The sequence below is a fragment of the Bos grunniens genome, chromosome 22, assembly GCF_055505025.1.
Source record: "Bos grunniens cultivar Pamir isolate PY7600 chromosome 22, Bosgru_T2T1.0, whole genome shotgun sequence".
In the NCBI taxonomy this organism is placed as follows: domain Eukaryota; kingdom Metazoa; phylum Chordata; class Mammalia; order Artiodactyla; family Bovidae; genus Bos; species Bos grunniens.
The window spans coordinates 60285199-60300632 of NC_141186.1; the positions used below are offsets into that span (position 1 = coordinate 60285199).

The 15434-nt window shown below is 54.0% G+C and overlaps 1 protein-coding gene across 1 annotated transcript in view; it reads right to left on the minus strand.

Moving 5' to 3' along the window:
- Positions 1-11735, minus strand: part of PODXL2 (podocalyxin like 2) — a 47780-nt gene extending 36045 nt beyond the window's left edge. The window contains exons 1-2 of the mRNA XM_086368842.1: positions 11559-11735; positions 6280-6558 (exon numbers count right to left, since the gene is read on the minus strand). Coding sequence (XP_086224968.1) covers positions 6280-6558; positions 11559-11622 — 343 coding nt within the window. The 5' untranslated portion in view covers positions 11623-11735. The remainder of the gene's footprint in view (positions 1-6279; positions 6559-11558) is intronic.
- Between the last annotated feature and the right edge of the window lie 3699 nt (positions 11736-15434).

A 15434-nucleotide genomic window follows, 5' to 3' on the forward strand; every position in this document is an offset into this window, starting at 1 on the left:
CTAATCAGCTTGCTCACTGGGAAAATTAGAGCCATAAGCAGAGAACTTTGTTAAGGAGACCGGGAAACAAAAGCGTGGGGCGGCAGCAGGGCTGCATGGGTGGAGGCGACCAGGGAACTAGTCCTGGTCACGAAGGCAGTGCATGAGCTAACCCACCAGGCTGTCGGCAGGCTTGACTCGCTGGTAGGGCAGGGATGTACATTCTACTGTTTTCCCTTCTTTGTTGAGACCAGTCTTTTCACCCAAAATGTCACAGAATTATAGTATTTTAGAGCTGGGATAAGAGTTCAATCTATCACTCCCACGGTGTCACTTGAGGACGAAGAGGCTGATGCCAAGGTTAGAAAGGTCAAAGCCCTCATCACCGCCAGGCTGGGCCGTTAGGCCCCTGAGGACACTTCTGGAGCAGGCCTAGCTCCAGCTCCCGCAGGCCCGACACACCAGAAACGAGACACAGAACAGGGCCCCAGAACAACCACGCGCTGCTCCCTCTTTGCACACCCCACCGCAGGGCTCAGGGCAGGCCTGCTCAGGAGGCCCTGACCGCAGACTGGGTCTGCCGCACATGGGCCGCCAGGCCTCGGACGAGGCTCACAGCCTCTCAGCCTTGGCCCCACCCACTGGGCTGCCCCGCTGACCCACAGGGTGGCTGTGAAGTGCAGCGAACTACGCAAGGCGCAAATGCTGCGAAGAAACCGTGCCAAGTCCTGCACCAGAGCTAAGACACGACTGCCGGCTCTAGTAAAATCACTGAGCTGAGAGGCAACAGGAGAGAGCGAGCCAAGGTCTGGAGTCTGACAGCGAGGGTTTACATCCTGGTTCTTGCACTTATTAGCTGGGCTGTTACCCAGACTCCACTAGCCTCAGTTTGTCCACTGGTCAAATGGGAATAACAATAAATAGCTCAATGTTTCTGTGAAGATTAAATGACGTAACACACCACAACACCCAACTGGGCGCTTAGCAGAACTCGGAGTTGGATTCGCGGGTAGACGTCCTCAACACTGAAACGGCCCTGAGGTGGGACGGGCTGCAGCGCGGCCGCCAGCCACCGAGGTCACTGCTGCACAAGCGGTGTTCGAGCCTCACCCTGAACTCTGGGCAGACTCCCCACGTGTTTCCCCGACCTGAGCAGCAACCCCACGAATGATGCCCTCCCCGCTCCCGGAGACCCTGGAGGGAAGCCTCTGACCCTCTGGGTTGGGAGCAGAGGGCAAGAGGAGCGCATACACGGGCCCACCCTAGTCCGTGCTCTCGGGGCAAGACCCGCCTCGTACAAACTAGCCCCACAGCCTAAACACTCTGCACCTACCATGGCCTCAGGGCATAGACCCCCAGTCCGGCGGCCCTGCTTCCCTGTGCTGAGAACACAGCGGCAGGCCCGGCAGGCTGACCTCAGGGCCCTCGCCAGCACAGTGATGTCCCCGCCGGGGGGAGAATTAGGAAAAGGCGCGCCCTCCGTGCACCCAAGGGCCCAACGCAGGGACACAGGCTGCACTGCAGCCCCCAGGCCAGGGCGGAACCATCAGGGAAAGTGGCAGGGCCCCACCCCTGCGGGAGCCTCTCATGGGCAGTCTCTCCAGCCGCAGGATGGAGAGGTGGGGCAGGGTGAGCGTGTCCTGCGCCTGGGGTCAGGCTGGAGCCGTGGTCTGTAAGCAGATGCCGACTCTCGACACAGCTCCACCACACAGCAGCTGTGACCTTGACAAGGCGCTGAGCACCCTGTGCATCCTCAGTCTCACGCCCTCCCCAAGCAGGCTGACGGCAGGACGGAGGTGCCAGACAACAAGGGCGTCTCCTGCAGAGCAGAGACCTGTGGCCTGGATCCCACGGTCCCCTTCCTTCAGAGACCTCCTTGGCCGTACAGAGAAGAGACTAAGCTGGGGAAAGCGCAAGGCTGTGGGCAAGCAGAGCAACAAGGGAGGGGCAAGGACGGAGCCCTCCTTGGTCCCGGCCCGAGCGGCCAGGTGTCTCCCCACCGTTCAGGGGTGAACAGCACAGACTGGGAAGCACAGTGTGTGCAGCCGCGGGAGGACCTGTCACACTCTGAGTGACGGCCAGGTACCGAGTCCCGGGAGGCCACTGGGAGGAGAGAGGCCACGTGAGAGCAGAAGGGGAGATGCGCGCAGGAGGCAGGGGCAGAGCAAACCTGAGCTCCTCAGGCCCCGGCCACCCCTCCGCTATCCCAGGACGGTCCAGGCGCACAGCGGCTCCTTCCCAATGGACCCTCTGAGCGACTGCTGCTCTCCCACCAAAACCCCAAGAGTCTGGACAAAAGGGAAGACCCCTCATGGCACCACTGAGGACAGGGAGTGCACCTCAACGAGGAGAGGACAGACCACCCAAAAGCGCCGCCTCAGCCAGGCTTCCCGGGTGGCTCAGCTGGTAAAGAATCTGCCTGCAATGCAGAAGACCTGGGTTTGATCCCTGAGTCGGGAAGATCCCCAGGAGGACGGCATGGCAGCTCACTCTAGTATTCTTGCCTGAAGAATCCCATGGACAGGGGAGCCTGGCGGGCTACAGTCCACGGGGTCGCAGAGGGTCAGACACAACTGAGCGACTGAGCGCGGCACAGCTGCTGCAGCCACAGCCCTCCACACGGATGAGCTCCATCCCCGCCTACACCCCAGCCCGAACAGATGACAGCCAGCAGACAGTTACAAGCAGAACAGAGGCTGAAAAAGAACAGAAGAAATAAAGCTGCATCTATCTCATACAGGGAAAGGCTCTTATAAACGAAACACATAAGCACATTTCAAAAGGAAGACTGTCAAAGCTTAAAGATTTTCACCTGTGTATATCAAGTATTACTATAATAAAAAGGAAGCAATAAACTGGAAAAAACTTTATGTCAGACATAAGTTTGTATGCGTTTTATATAAAGATTTGCACAGTGATAAGCAAGCCTCAAAAACAATGGAAATGTAATAATAACAGCTAACATTTTCATGTTATCTCATAATATTACCGTGTGTTAAGCACTTCAAATATACTACTGCATTTAACCCTCACAATGCTGTGATACTATTTCCTTCCAGAGAACTCAGGCTTAGACTGCCACCTGCCCAAAATCACAGGGCTGGGACTTTGGACTCTGCCTGACTCCAAAGCTTGCTCTTAATTGCATGTGCTTCAAATCAAAACAACTGGACCATATAATACAATCAGTGCATACATTCAGTTAACTCACACACACTTCAGCTACAGTCCGGTGTTGTTTATAGTCACTCAGTTGTGTCCAACTCTGTGACCTCAAGGACTCCACCAGGCTCTTCTGTCCATGGGATTTCCCAGGCAAGAATACTGGAGTGAGTTGCCATTTCCTTCTCCAGGGGATCTTCCTGACCCAGGGACTGAACCCATGTCTCTGCATCTGCATTGGCAGGCGGATTCTTTACTGCTGAGCCACCAGAGAAGCCCCACAGTAAAAACTTACCAGCCGTTAGAGTTCTGTATATCAAACCAGCAAAGATGTCCAAGTCAGAGAACTCAGTGTCGGAGAGGGTCCAGAACCTGGCATTCACTCCCCCGGACGGGCATGCAACCTGGAGCACCCTTTCTGGAGGCCCCCCGACCACAATGACACAAGCCTCAGAAGAGGCCCGTCCACGTCAGGCCCACCCCGTCCTCTGCCGGGGACCTGGCCCGGGAACCGTCAGCAGCCCTGCCCAGACTCCTCGACGGGCTGGGGAGGCACCACCGGCAACAGGGACCCTGGAGGAGCCGGAGCGTGAGCACCTAGTCCCCGCCCTCGCCCCCATCACCCCACTACTGGGGTCAGGACCCCGGATCCCCAGTCCCTCCCCACATAGGACAGGCTCCTGCCGTCTGTGCCTTTCTTTGCCCCCTGGGGGTGGGTGCTGAGCACTCTGCTGCCAGGAGCACCGGACGCCCCGGGGTGCCACCCCATGCTGCTCCCCTGGTGAGCCCACTGTCTATGAATGACCCTCCCTGGTCTCTCTGCTCCCAGGCGCTTCAGGAGCTGCAGACACAGCCAAGTCCAAGAACCACACCGCACACAACTCATCCCCAACTTGGCACAGAGACAGCATCGAGAAACCCTGGTCACAAAGCACAAATCACTTAAGAAGTTGGACCTCAAGTTCCTAAGGAAGACAAGCTCTGCTCAGGAGCACAACAGGGAGGGCCTGCAGACAACGCGGGCCGGAGTGCGCCTGCCGGCGCTGTCGAAGCTTGCCAAGAGCCCAAGGAGTCTGAGCCCCAGGTCCCCACGGGGGCAGTGCGCGCTCAGGGGACTCACCTACCTGGCTCACCTGAAGCCTGGCAATGTGCTGGTGCCCACATCACCAAGAGTCCCGAAGTCCCAGGCCAAGGCTCGAACCAAGGCCCAGGCACCGTAGCGACGGTTGCTGCTCTGCCAAAGGCGCCCAGGCCCCCAGGCTGCGAGTGCAGGCCGCCAGCTGCCAGTGTGAGGACAGGGGGACTGGTGTGGCCCCCGGGCGGCTGCCTGCATGGGGCCGCTGCCTGCACGGGGCTGGTGTGCTCCTGGACGTTGGTGCAAATAAACCTGAGGCAGGACGTGTCCAACACCAACAACAACCCCACCAAAACACAGCCTCCTCGGATGCCTCAGTGTGAGCAGCACTTTATTTCTGGGACGCTGGGGCGCTGACTGACACATCTTTAGACCTAGCGACTTGACTCTGGAAGTTTATCCCAAGGAACAACCAGAAAAGTGCAAAGACACACACAGGGCTTGCAGCGTCTTCACAAGTGCAAACTTGGGCTCTCTGGCGTCCCGTGGTTGATAAGCCGTCTGTCCACGCGTGGGACATGGGTGCCCTCCAGGGTCTGGGACGACCCCACAAGCCAAAGAATTAAGCCCGGGCGCCACAAGTACCGAGCCTGTGCTCTTCGGCAAGAGGGGCCACTGCAACGAGACGCCTGCACACCGCAATGAAGACCCAGCACAGCCACAGACAAAGCAAACAAACAAACGAACTGGAAACCACACATTCAGCAACAGGGAACCGCTCCACACCTGAGGAAATGCTATGGACTCACTGAAAGCCAGGTTATAAAAGGATAGCTAACAACGTGGAAATAAGATATTTAAGAACGATCTTAAAGTGGAAAAAGACTCCAATGTTGCATATAAAAGTGACTGAAGGCACGCAGCCCAAAATACCAGTGCTTATCATTTTTCATCATGACAGCATGGGGGGATTTTCCTCTTTGTATTGTTTTTGTGTTTCCCACATTTTCTGTATTTTTCATGTATTATATTTGTAATTAGAAAACACAAACCCAAAATACATTTATTAAAAAAAAACCCAGGGCTAAACTCTGTAATGCCCAGCCCCAAACTTGGGCACCAGTCTGAGTGCCCAGCGCCAGCCAAGAGCCCCGCACAGCGGTGGCGGCTGCCAGCCAGGGAGCCCTGTCTCTCCGTCCTCAGCCGCAGCCGCGCGCCACTGAGCCTGGCCTGGCCCCGGGGCAGAGCCAGGGAAGGGCGCTCGGAACACCTGGCGGGGCTCAGGGACCCAGGGGCACAGGGACCCTTCAACAGAGACCACATGGCACAGAAGAGGAGCAGGCGACCAACCTGAGGCCTGGACAGACCGACGTTTGTGCTGCGCCTGGCCACCCCCACAGCTCTGTGACTGCAGGCCCGCCTTCTCCTCTGAGCCTCAGTTTCCTCACGTTCAGGATGGGGTTAACACCCTTCATCTCACGGGCTGTCAGCACTACACTCAATTATACGAGCACAGAACACAGGTCACTACACAGCTGTGAATATTACGAAAGGAAAAGGGTCCCTTGGGCCAGCAAGGCCCTCAGAGTCCAGAGAGCCAGCCTTGAGGTTCTGGAGGGCAGCAGAGGGTGAAAGCAGGTGAGGACGGAGAAGAGAGAGGTGGGATGCGGGCAAGCAAAGGGCCGTCGGGCATCGTGCCCGGCCTCCCGGCGGCAATCAGCACACATCTTAGGAGAGACGGAGGCTTCCCTGCTGGGCCAGTGGTTAAGAACCCACCTGCCAACGCAGGAGACACGGGTTCCAGCCCTGGTCCGGGAGGCTCCCATGTGCCGAGGGGCAACAAAGCCCAGAGGCCGCCACCTCCACCGAGCCAGCACACCAGAACCCGGGAGCCACAACTGCCGAGCCCCCGTGCCGAGAGCCTGCGCTGCAACAAGAGGCCACTGAAACGAGAAGGCTGTGCACCGCAGCTAGAGGTAGCCTTAGCTCAGCAGCAAGGACCCAGCGCAGCCAGAACACAGACAAACAGACCTTCCAGAAACAAGGGCGAGCGAGCACGATACCTGCGGTGGGTCCCAGGCCCAGACTGGACTCGTTGAGCGCGTCCTCCTCCTCCCAGAAGTACTGCGGTGGCTGCAGGATGCGGGACTCTTCGCTCTCCTCGCTGGGGAAGCCTGAGCCGGGGGCTCCCAGGCCAGCGCCTAGGCCCACGGCCTCGCTCGGCTCCTCCGAGTCCAGCGGCTCCAGGCCCGTGGGCAGCAGGAGGTCCAGCAGGGAGGTGGAGGGGAGGCCCTCTGAGCCGGGCTCCTCGGACCCAGCTGCATGCACACCCAGGGACGCTCCTGCGCAGACAGGAGAGCTGGGGGTTACGGGGAAGAGGGCGCAGGGTGGAGACCTGCCTGCGAGGATCAAGGGCCCAGGGCGAGGGCGGGGGCTTCGCGGACACTCCTGACACCCAAGGCTGCGGGTCAGAAGGGGCCCCGCTTTCCTGGACCCTGCACACACCCTGCTCCCCAGGCTCCTATCCCAGGCCGCACACTTTCCCAAACTGCAAGAAGAACTCGATCTGCGTTTCAGCAACACAGGGTGTTTAAGACCAAGTGAGGTGGTCACAGGTCAAATTCATCCCGGACTGGAACCCTGGACCCTCTATCCTAATTTACAAAACAAAAAACAGTAAAATAAAGGGGATCTTCTTTTTCCCTGTCTCTCTCACTTCCATTCATTACGAACAGGAAGCAGCCCTATTTGCTGGTTTTATGATGTATACTAACTACAGAAGTATCACTAACTTGCTGTAAGTCTTCAGCCCTCAGTCTCATCTGAAAAGTGAGGAAGGCGGGTGAAAGGGCCTCCACATTCTCTTTTCCAGACGGATATTCAATGATGCAAGAAAGAGGGAACTGCAGGAGCTTTTTCCCGCTCTGTGCTTGGAGTGCACTGTGATAGGACTTGACAAAGTCCGTGGAAATGTTTAGTCATGTAAGTGTTATCTGGGCTTCCCTGGTGGCTCAGATGGTAAAGAATCTGCCTGCAGTAAGGGAGACCTGGGTTCAGTCCCTGAGTTGGGAAAATCACCTGGAGAAGGACAGGGCAACCCACTCCAGCATTCTTGCCTGGAGAATCCCCATGGACAGAGGAGTCTGGCGGGCTACAAAGAGTCAGACATGACTGATTAAGCACAGCACACAAGCATTATCTAAATTTTAATGCTTACAAGCACCTTAGGCAATAGTAGGCCCTAAGCCCAACAAGTGGCCACTAAGGAAGACAGATGTTTCAGACTCAGAAGCAAGTTCTACCAGAAACAGAGAATGCGTCCAGAGAGAGACAGGACAGACAAGATACACTTGAATCTAAGGAAAGCAGCCTGGGGTACCGGGAAGGGGCGGAACAAAGTAACAAGCGTCCGCGGGAGGACACACGGGCCTTGCGGTCAGACTCAGGCTGCTGCAGGAGCAAGGCAGGCAGGGGCTCCGGCCTGTGGCTGAGCGACTGGGGGAGCGTCGGCCCCCCATCACCCGTACAGCAGGATGGAGAAGCCCCCAGACGCGGGGCCACCGGGAGAGGTCAGCCCCCTTCAGCGTGCAGTCTGCACGCTGAAGGGCAGACTGCAGACTGCTCGTGGACGTGGTCTCCTCTTTATGGACAGCAGGGAAGCAGGGCATTCTTGGCCAGGAAAAGAGAACGTTTAAGAGCGACAATGGTCAGGGTCTTCAAACACATTTAAACAAAAAGTTGCTGTGAATAATGAAGACCAGTTACTCTACGTGACTTCAGGGAAAAACAGGAAGAAACAGACGCTGTCAGAGCCTCAGACAGAGTTAACCAGAAGCAGGCGACACCCGTGGGCACCTGCATCCGTCCACCTAAGTCCTCCTCCTGCTTCCAGGCTCAGTTCCAAACAGCCGCCCCAGCTCCCTGGGTCCAGGCTGCAGCCCCTCCACGACCACTGGCTCTTCACACGTCACTGCACTCTCCTCACTGCGCTGCAGCAGACCACCGGACAGCCCCTCACTCAACGGTGAACATGGGACTCACCTTTGTCGTGACCGGGCCTCAACAGTCTCTGAAGTATCACAGGAGCTCAGGGTGTGTTTGAGTAAACAACCAAATAAATTAAGACATACCCTTTCCCTATGGCTGATTCATGCTGATGTTTGGTAGAAACCAAAGGGATTCTGTAAAGCAATTACCCTTCAATTAAAAATAAATAAATTTTAAAAATAAGAAATACCGTTTTGTTTTACAGAGAGATAACAGGCCTAGTGAGATTAAGGTCAAATAACCAGGTAACAGAATTGCTGTAATCAGCCAGCTTCTCCCCACAAGAAGGTCCAGTGGCTGCTCCCTGAGGAAATGTCGGAAAGCTGCTCGTGTTCTTCTTCCTAAGGACACATAAGGAGAGAGCACCTGGCGTGACCCGATGCCTCACGGGATCTGAGGAGCAAGGAAAGAGCTGGACGGAAGAGACCCTGTCCTCCCAGCACCCTGCTCAGGGTCCCCACCAGAAACCCAAAGCACAGGGTGGCTAAGAGTGTAGGGGTCTTTCCTCCTGTCCCGAAAGACCTCAAGTCAGTGAAGTGATCCCTTCCTTCCACCAAGATGCCCCTTTATCTACATTTCTGCCTGGACCCTGTGTCTAGAAGTAGGTCATCTATCAGCCCTACTGGAGTAAGGCTTATTCTCTAATTTTACAAAGCTAATCACAATGCACAAAACTGTCAGTCAGACACGATGCCAGGTAACTCTGGTTTCAGGTACGCTGCCGCGTCTCACTGGGGCTAACGTCCGCACCGGGCTTCCAGTGCTCAGGAGAGAGCAGTCCACCCCGCCCCCAGCTCCCATTCTGGCCACCTACTGTGCCAGGCCTCCTCTAGAGACACAAAGGGGGAGAGGAGACAGCCTCTGCCCTTGCGGGAGAAAGTGCTCTTTGAAAAATGGAATGCCCGGTTATGTAAGACACCAGGTGATACAACAGGTCTACTTTCAGATGTGGCTTCCCCAGGTTTGGGGAACCAAACACCACAAGACAGTAACCTGGAAAAACTCAGGCAGTCCAGGAAGAAAAAACTCAACTGCTGAGAAATGTCTGCAGTAATTAAGTAACAAAAACTGCACAGGTTCCCAGGGACCAGAGCAGCCTTCTCTGTGAGGCGAAGCCCTTTATCCACCTACTGAGAGAGACATTACTTCAGTGTTTTAGAAGAGCAATAGACTCTCTTAAGAATCCTTGGAATTTTACCCTCCACGAAACCACCAGAGGACCAAACGTGCTGTGCCTCTCCACAACCTGAGAGCTGCCTCTCCGAGGCTAAGGGAGGTGAGGGAGGAGGGGTCTCGGCCACACAGGCCTCAGTCCTGCCACCAGGAACCTGTGTCTGTCCTGCTGACTTCTGGCCTCTGGGGATGAATCTTTAGCCCGTGAAGCTCTCCATGCAGAGCACTGTGGTCTGAGGAATCCGCTAGGGTCTATCGTGACCATTCCCCTGACTGAGGGGGCCCCATTCTCCCAGCCTCTCCCCTCCATCTGTCACCTGCGGAGAAACCACAGTTCGTCCTGGTCTATCTTTCCCAACACTCTGATAGGAATAAAAAGTGTGTGCGAGAGTGCCGCTGCTTCAGTCGTGTCGGACTCTACGCGACCCCATGGATGGTAGCCTGCCAGGCTCCTCTGTCCATAGAATTTTTCAGGCAAGAGTGCCATTTCCTTCTCCGGGGGATCTTTCCAACCCAGGGACTGGATCCACATCTCCTGCATTTCCTGCCTTGCAGACAAATTCTTTTACCACTGAGCCACTAAGAGATTCTGATCATGTTTCTGAAAAGCTGTGTTTGAAAAGGAGGAATCTGGCTTTTGATTTCTTCTGCAGTAAACAGTTTCTTTTTCTTGAAGCTATTTTTCTGCACAATGGTTATTTTTCCTTTATAAAGACCTTGATATTTTCAAAAGCTTGGCAGTGGGTAATTACGAGATGTTACTTATTTTCAAACTTGCCCACCAAAATAGTAGCTGAGACCTACCCATTCCCTGTATAACTATTTTGCACTTAATAATTAATCTGCCTAAGACTACCGGATTTTAACTTCCTGATACACACTGATCTTTTTTTTTCCTCTAGCACCTGCAATCTTCTGTTACCTCCATCACTCTCAACCAAGAGAACAAAAAAGACAGCATGAAAAGGATTCCAGGGATCGGCCTCAAAGAACTGAAAACCTGACCCAAACAAATTCAGGAAAGGAGGCGCAGGAAGCAGGCTTGTATCTTAGGGGGTGAAAAGAGCAAGGTCTCCACAATCCCCATGTTTTGTCTCCCCTGCGTCTGCTCTTGATCCCCGCGTCCTTCTCTCGTTTCCCTTGCCCTAATCAGCAGCTCTGAAGTCCGAGATCCCCAACCCTCCGCAGACACCCATTCGGAGCCGCCCAGCAGCATCAGTGACGCGGCCCACAGCCTGGACTGTCCGCTGCAACAGAGATGGTCCAGCACCACCAACGCGAGGGCACACACTTGGCGCGTGTGTCAGAGAAACAGTGCCGCCCGGTCCTGGCAGGCGTGTCCCCACTACAGCTTTGTAAGGGAGACGTCTTGCTGGACACACACGCACCCCAGCACACTAGCGCGCCCCCCGGACGGAAGCGGAGGGACGAGGGGGGTAACCCGCAGCTGGCAGGAAGGGGCACGGTAACAGCTGGGGCATGGTCCTGACACACTCTGCAGACCAGTTCTGGGATGGCTGCCACATGGAGAGGCAGCCGGCCGGCAGCGCCTATAGCTGAACCGCCCCTGCCCTCCAGACAGGACTCGCGTGGTGCGGACAGCGATGGGGCGGCCCGGAGGCCACGTCCGGGGCGCACCGCCTGGGTCCTCAGCCGTGCCTGCGCCCCGCTGCCGAAGGCGGCCCCTGGCTGAGTCGCGGCGGCGGGATTCTGCACCCCGGCGCACAGGGCAGCGGTTGCTCTGCAGAGGTCGCCCCCCCAACCCGCCGGGGACGGACCTCAGAGCGCCTCAGGCCGACCGCGCGCGGGGAGCATCAGGCCGACCGCGGCGGGCGGGACCACCGCGCGCACACACAGGTGCCCATCCCCGCCGGCGCGCCCCGCGCCCGCCCAGCCGCCGCGGGCCCGGACCCCCGCGCCGCTCCCCGCGCGCACACCTGCCGTCGCCGCCCCCCGCGCCTGTCACCGCAGCCCGGGCGCGCGGCCCTTTGTCGCAGAGACACACCCGCCCGGCGCCCCCGCCCCCCGCCCTCAGAAGCGCTCAGAGCGCTCGCGGCCGCGCGGCCCTTTGTTGGCGCGGAGCCGCCCAGCGCGCGCCGGCCGCCGGCCGCCGCCCGCTCACCTCCGGCCAGCAGCAGCAGCAGGGACGGCAGCGGCGACCCCGCGGCCCTCAGCAGCCGGCCCATGGTGCCGCGTCGCCGCTCCGCAGCCGCCTGGGCATCTCAGGGCCGCACGGGCGGCGGCGGCAGCGGCGGCGGCGCGCGCGCGCGCGCCCATTGGCCCGCGAGGCCGTCACTCGCCCCGCCCCGCCCCGCCACGTGAGCGCCCCGCCCCTCCGCCCGGCCACCGGCCAATCGACGTCGCGGAGGTCGGGGGCGGAGCCAGCCCGCTGCCCGCGCCTCGCGCGCCTCGCACCTCAGACCTCACGCCTCACAGGCCCGCAGCCGCCTGGCGCTCAAGTCTCGCGAACGCGGGGCGTGGCCGCGGCGCTGAGGGCCGAGCTCGCGAGGCTGCGCCTGACCTCAGGCTCTGTGAGGGGCTTCTTTCTCGGGCGCGGGTGGGCTCCGTCTGGGTTAGGCAATGCCCGAACCAAGCTCTGGAGAAGGCAATGGCACCTCACTCCAGTGTTCTCGCCTGGAAAATCCCATGGATGGAGGAGCCTGGTAGGCTGCGGTCCATGGGGTCGCTGGGAGTCGGACACGACTGAGCGACTTCACTTTCACTTTCATGCATTGGAGAAGGAAATGGCAACCCACTCGTGTTCTTGCCTGGAGAATCCCAGGGACGGCGGAGCCTGGTGGGCTGCTGTCTGTGGGCTCGCATAGAGTCGGACACGACTGAAGCGACTTAGCAGCAGCAGCCGCAGCAGAACCAAGCTCACGCCTTTCTGAATAACTCTTGAGAGGCATAAGTCCCATGATGTTATTAATAGTTTATTCATAAATTGAGAACACTGCATATCAAAATCCGCAGAGCGCAGCCAACGGGTCAGAGTTTATAGCCACAGACGCTACTAGAAGACAGTAAAAGAAAGCGAATTAAGTATCCGACGTAAGAGGCTTTAACACGCACGTACAAGGAGGAATCAACACATTTGTTGACATAAGAAAACCCCAGTAGAACTGACTGCTAAAAGCCTGAGAAAGATGAAGCTGCCAAATCTTTTACCATCAAGAAAAGAAGACCTAAGTATAAATACCATTAGAAATGAAAAGGAGAACAAAACTACAAATAAGTTATTTTAAAATTATAAGCAAAACGACACATATTATTAACATTTAAACTGTAATTGCAGTATATACTTTTAAGGAAAAAAACAAATGACTGATTCAAGTAGTAGAAAAAGCTAAATAAGCAACAATGGGGAAAAAATAAAAGATAATTAAAATATCCTCCTAAAAAAGATACATCAAATAAACTGCAGAGCAAAGTTAGAAAGCTTCCCAATTGACTTTATGAAGTTGGAATAACAATTTAAAAAGCCCTAAGCCAATCTTATGGAGCGCAGATGCAACTTTCATGAAGAAATATGAGCAAGGTGAAGGCTGCATGTACTAAATATGTTGGGCTTCCCTGGTGGCTCAGTGGTAAACAATTCCCCTGCCAATGCAGGAGATGCAAGAGACATGGGTTCGATCTCTGGGTCTGGAAGATCGATCACCTGGAGAAGGAAATGGCAAGCCACTCCAGTAGGCTTGCCTGGAAAATCCCATGGACAGAGGAGCCTGGGGGGCTACAGTCCAAGGGGTCACAAAGAGTCAGACACGACAGAGCAACTGAGCACGCACAGGAGACTAAGGCCCTGCACGGCTCGCAGCAGGCCAGTGCCTCCCAACGGCATGCAGTGAGGCAGCCTCTGCTCCTCATACAAGGAACAAACAAAACCTTCAGAAGCAAGGAAGGAAAACTCCCTTAATTTAATAAAGGATGTCTCCTAGAAACCTACAGCAATCATACTTAACGAAGAAACATCAGAAGCATTCCCATTAAGTGAGGAACAAGAAAAGGATGATCATTACCCCCATAAATATTGAATATTCTGTAAGAGACAATGCAGTAAGGCATGATAAAGGAATAAAATAGGATAAAAATTTGGAAAGGCAATTATTTGCAACCATACCTAAGAAAATTCAAGATAACTGACAGACTAACCAAAAACTAGTAAGATTTCAGCAAGATTTCTGGGTATAAAATAACATGGAAATCTAATGTTTTAATATATCAATAAACAATTAGAAGATTTAGTTGGGGAAAAGATCCCATTCACAACAACAGCTACTGAAAACCAGGAATATATCAAATAGAGATATAAAGTCTAGGTGAAGAGAACGCTGCAGCGTCACATAACACCAGAAGAAAGGGGGAAAGGCATCTTGCTCTGGATGGGGTGACTCCATGTTGTAAAGACATCAATGAACCAGATTAAACAACAAATTCAATGCAATGCCAATAAAAACACCTAGTGGAAGGTTTTGTGGAATTTGACAAACTGATGTAAAGATGTATGTTGAAGAGAAAATATGCAAGAGCCAAGGAAACTTTTATCAAAACACTTATACAAATTAAAATAGTAATTAAAACCACTCTACAAAGTACTATTAATAGCAAACTAAATCCAGCAATGTACAAAAGAGTTTTATACCACGGCCAGTGAGATTTCTCTCAGGAACCTGTAACATATGCATAAACAATGAAATGAAACAGAGTTCAGGAACAGACTGCTGCATGTGCGAAAATGTATTACGAAGGGATCTTCATAAGAAGATAGTCAATAAACAGTGCTATGTCAATTATATTTGAAAAAATAAAGTTAGATCCATATTTTACATCATAAAAAGTAAAAGTGGCTCAATTGTGTCCAATTCTTTGCAACCCCGTGGACTACAGAGTCCATGAAATTCTCCAGGCCAGAATACTGGAGTGGGTAGCCTTTCCCTTCTCCAGGGGAGTTTCCTAACCCAGGGATGGAACCCAGGTCATCATACATAGCAATTAAACTGAAATATCAAATCTAATCATTTAAAAAGCTGCTTTAAATATTGGCAAATAATATAAGTCATATATTAACCAAACAACCAACCAAACACAAAAGGCGTAAAGGAAGTGACAGAGGTGTGTGTGTGTGTGTTTTAGTTGCTCAGTTGGTCCAACTCTTAGTGACCCCATGAACTGTAGCCCACCAGGCTTCTCTGTCCATGGAATTCTCCAGGCAAGAATACTGGAGTGGATTGCCATTCCCTTCTCCAGAGGATCTTCCTGACCCAGGGATTGAACCCTAGTCTCCTGCATCACAGGCAGATTCTTTACAGTTTGAGCTACAGGGAAGTCCTGGTTGAGATATACATCTACATAAAAATAAACACTAAACGCTGACAGGAAGATACCAACACTTCATAAACTCTTCCAGAAATTAGAACAGCAGGGAACGCTTCCAAACTCATTATATGATGCCAGTATTACCCTGAAACAAAAATCAGATATAGACAGACATTACAAGAATAAAAAAAAAAAACATAGACCACTATCTCTTATGAACATAGACACAAAACCACTCTACTAAGTACTATTAATAGCAAACCAAATCCAGCAATGTATAAAAAAGTTTTATACCATGGCCAGCGAGAATCTCGCTTGTATCTCAGGAATACAAGGTTATTTTAACATCTGAAAATCAATCAATGTTATACACCATATCAAAAATGGCCAAAACGCACATGATCATTTCAATAGCTGCAGAAAAAGCATTTGACATGATCCAATACCCTTTCATGATAAAAACCCTCCAGAAACCAGGAATAGGAGGGAGCCTTCCCAACCTGATAATAGTATCTACAAAAGCCCTGATGCTAACATCATGCCTAATGGTGGGGCTGAAAGCTTTCCCCCATGACCAGGAACAACACAAGGCTGTCCACTGTGGCCACTTCTATTCCATACAGCACTGAGGTTCTAGCCAGACAGGTAGGCAAGAAAATGAAATAAGAGGCATCCTGAGTGG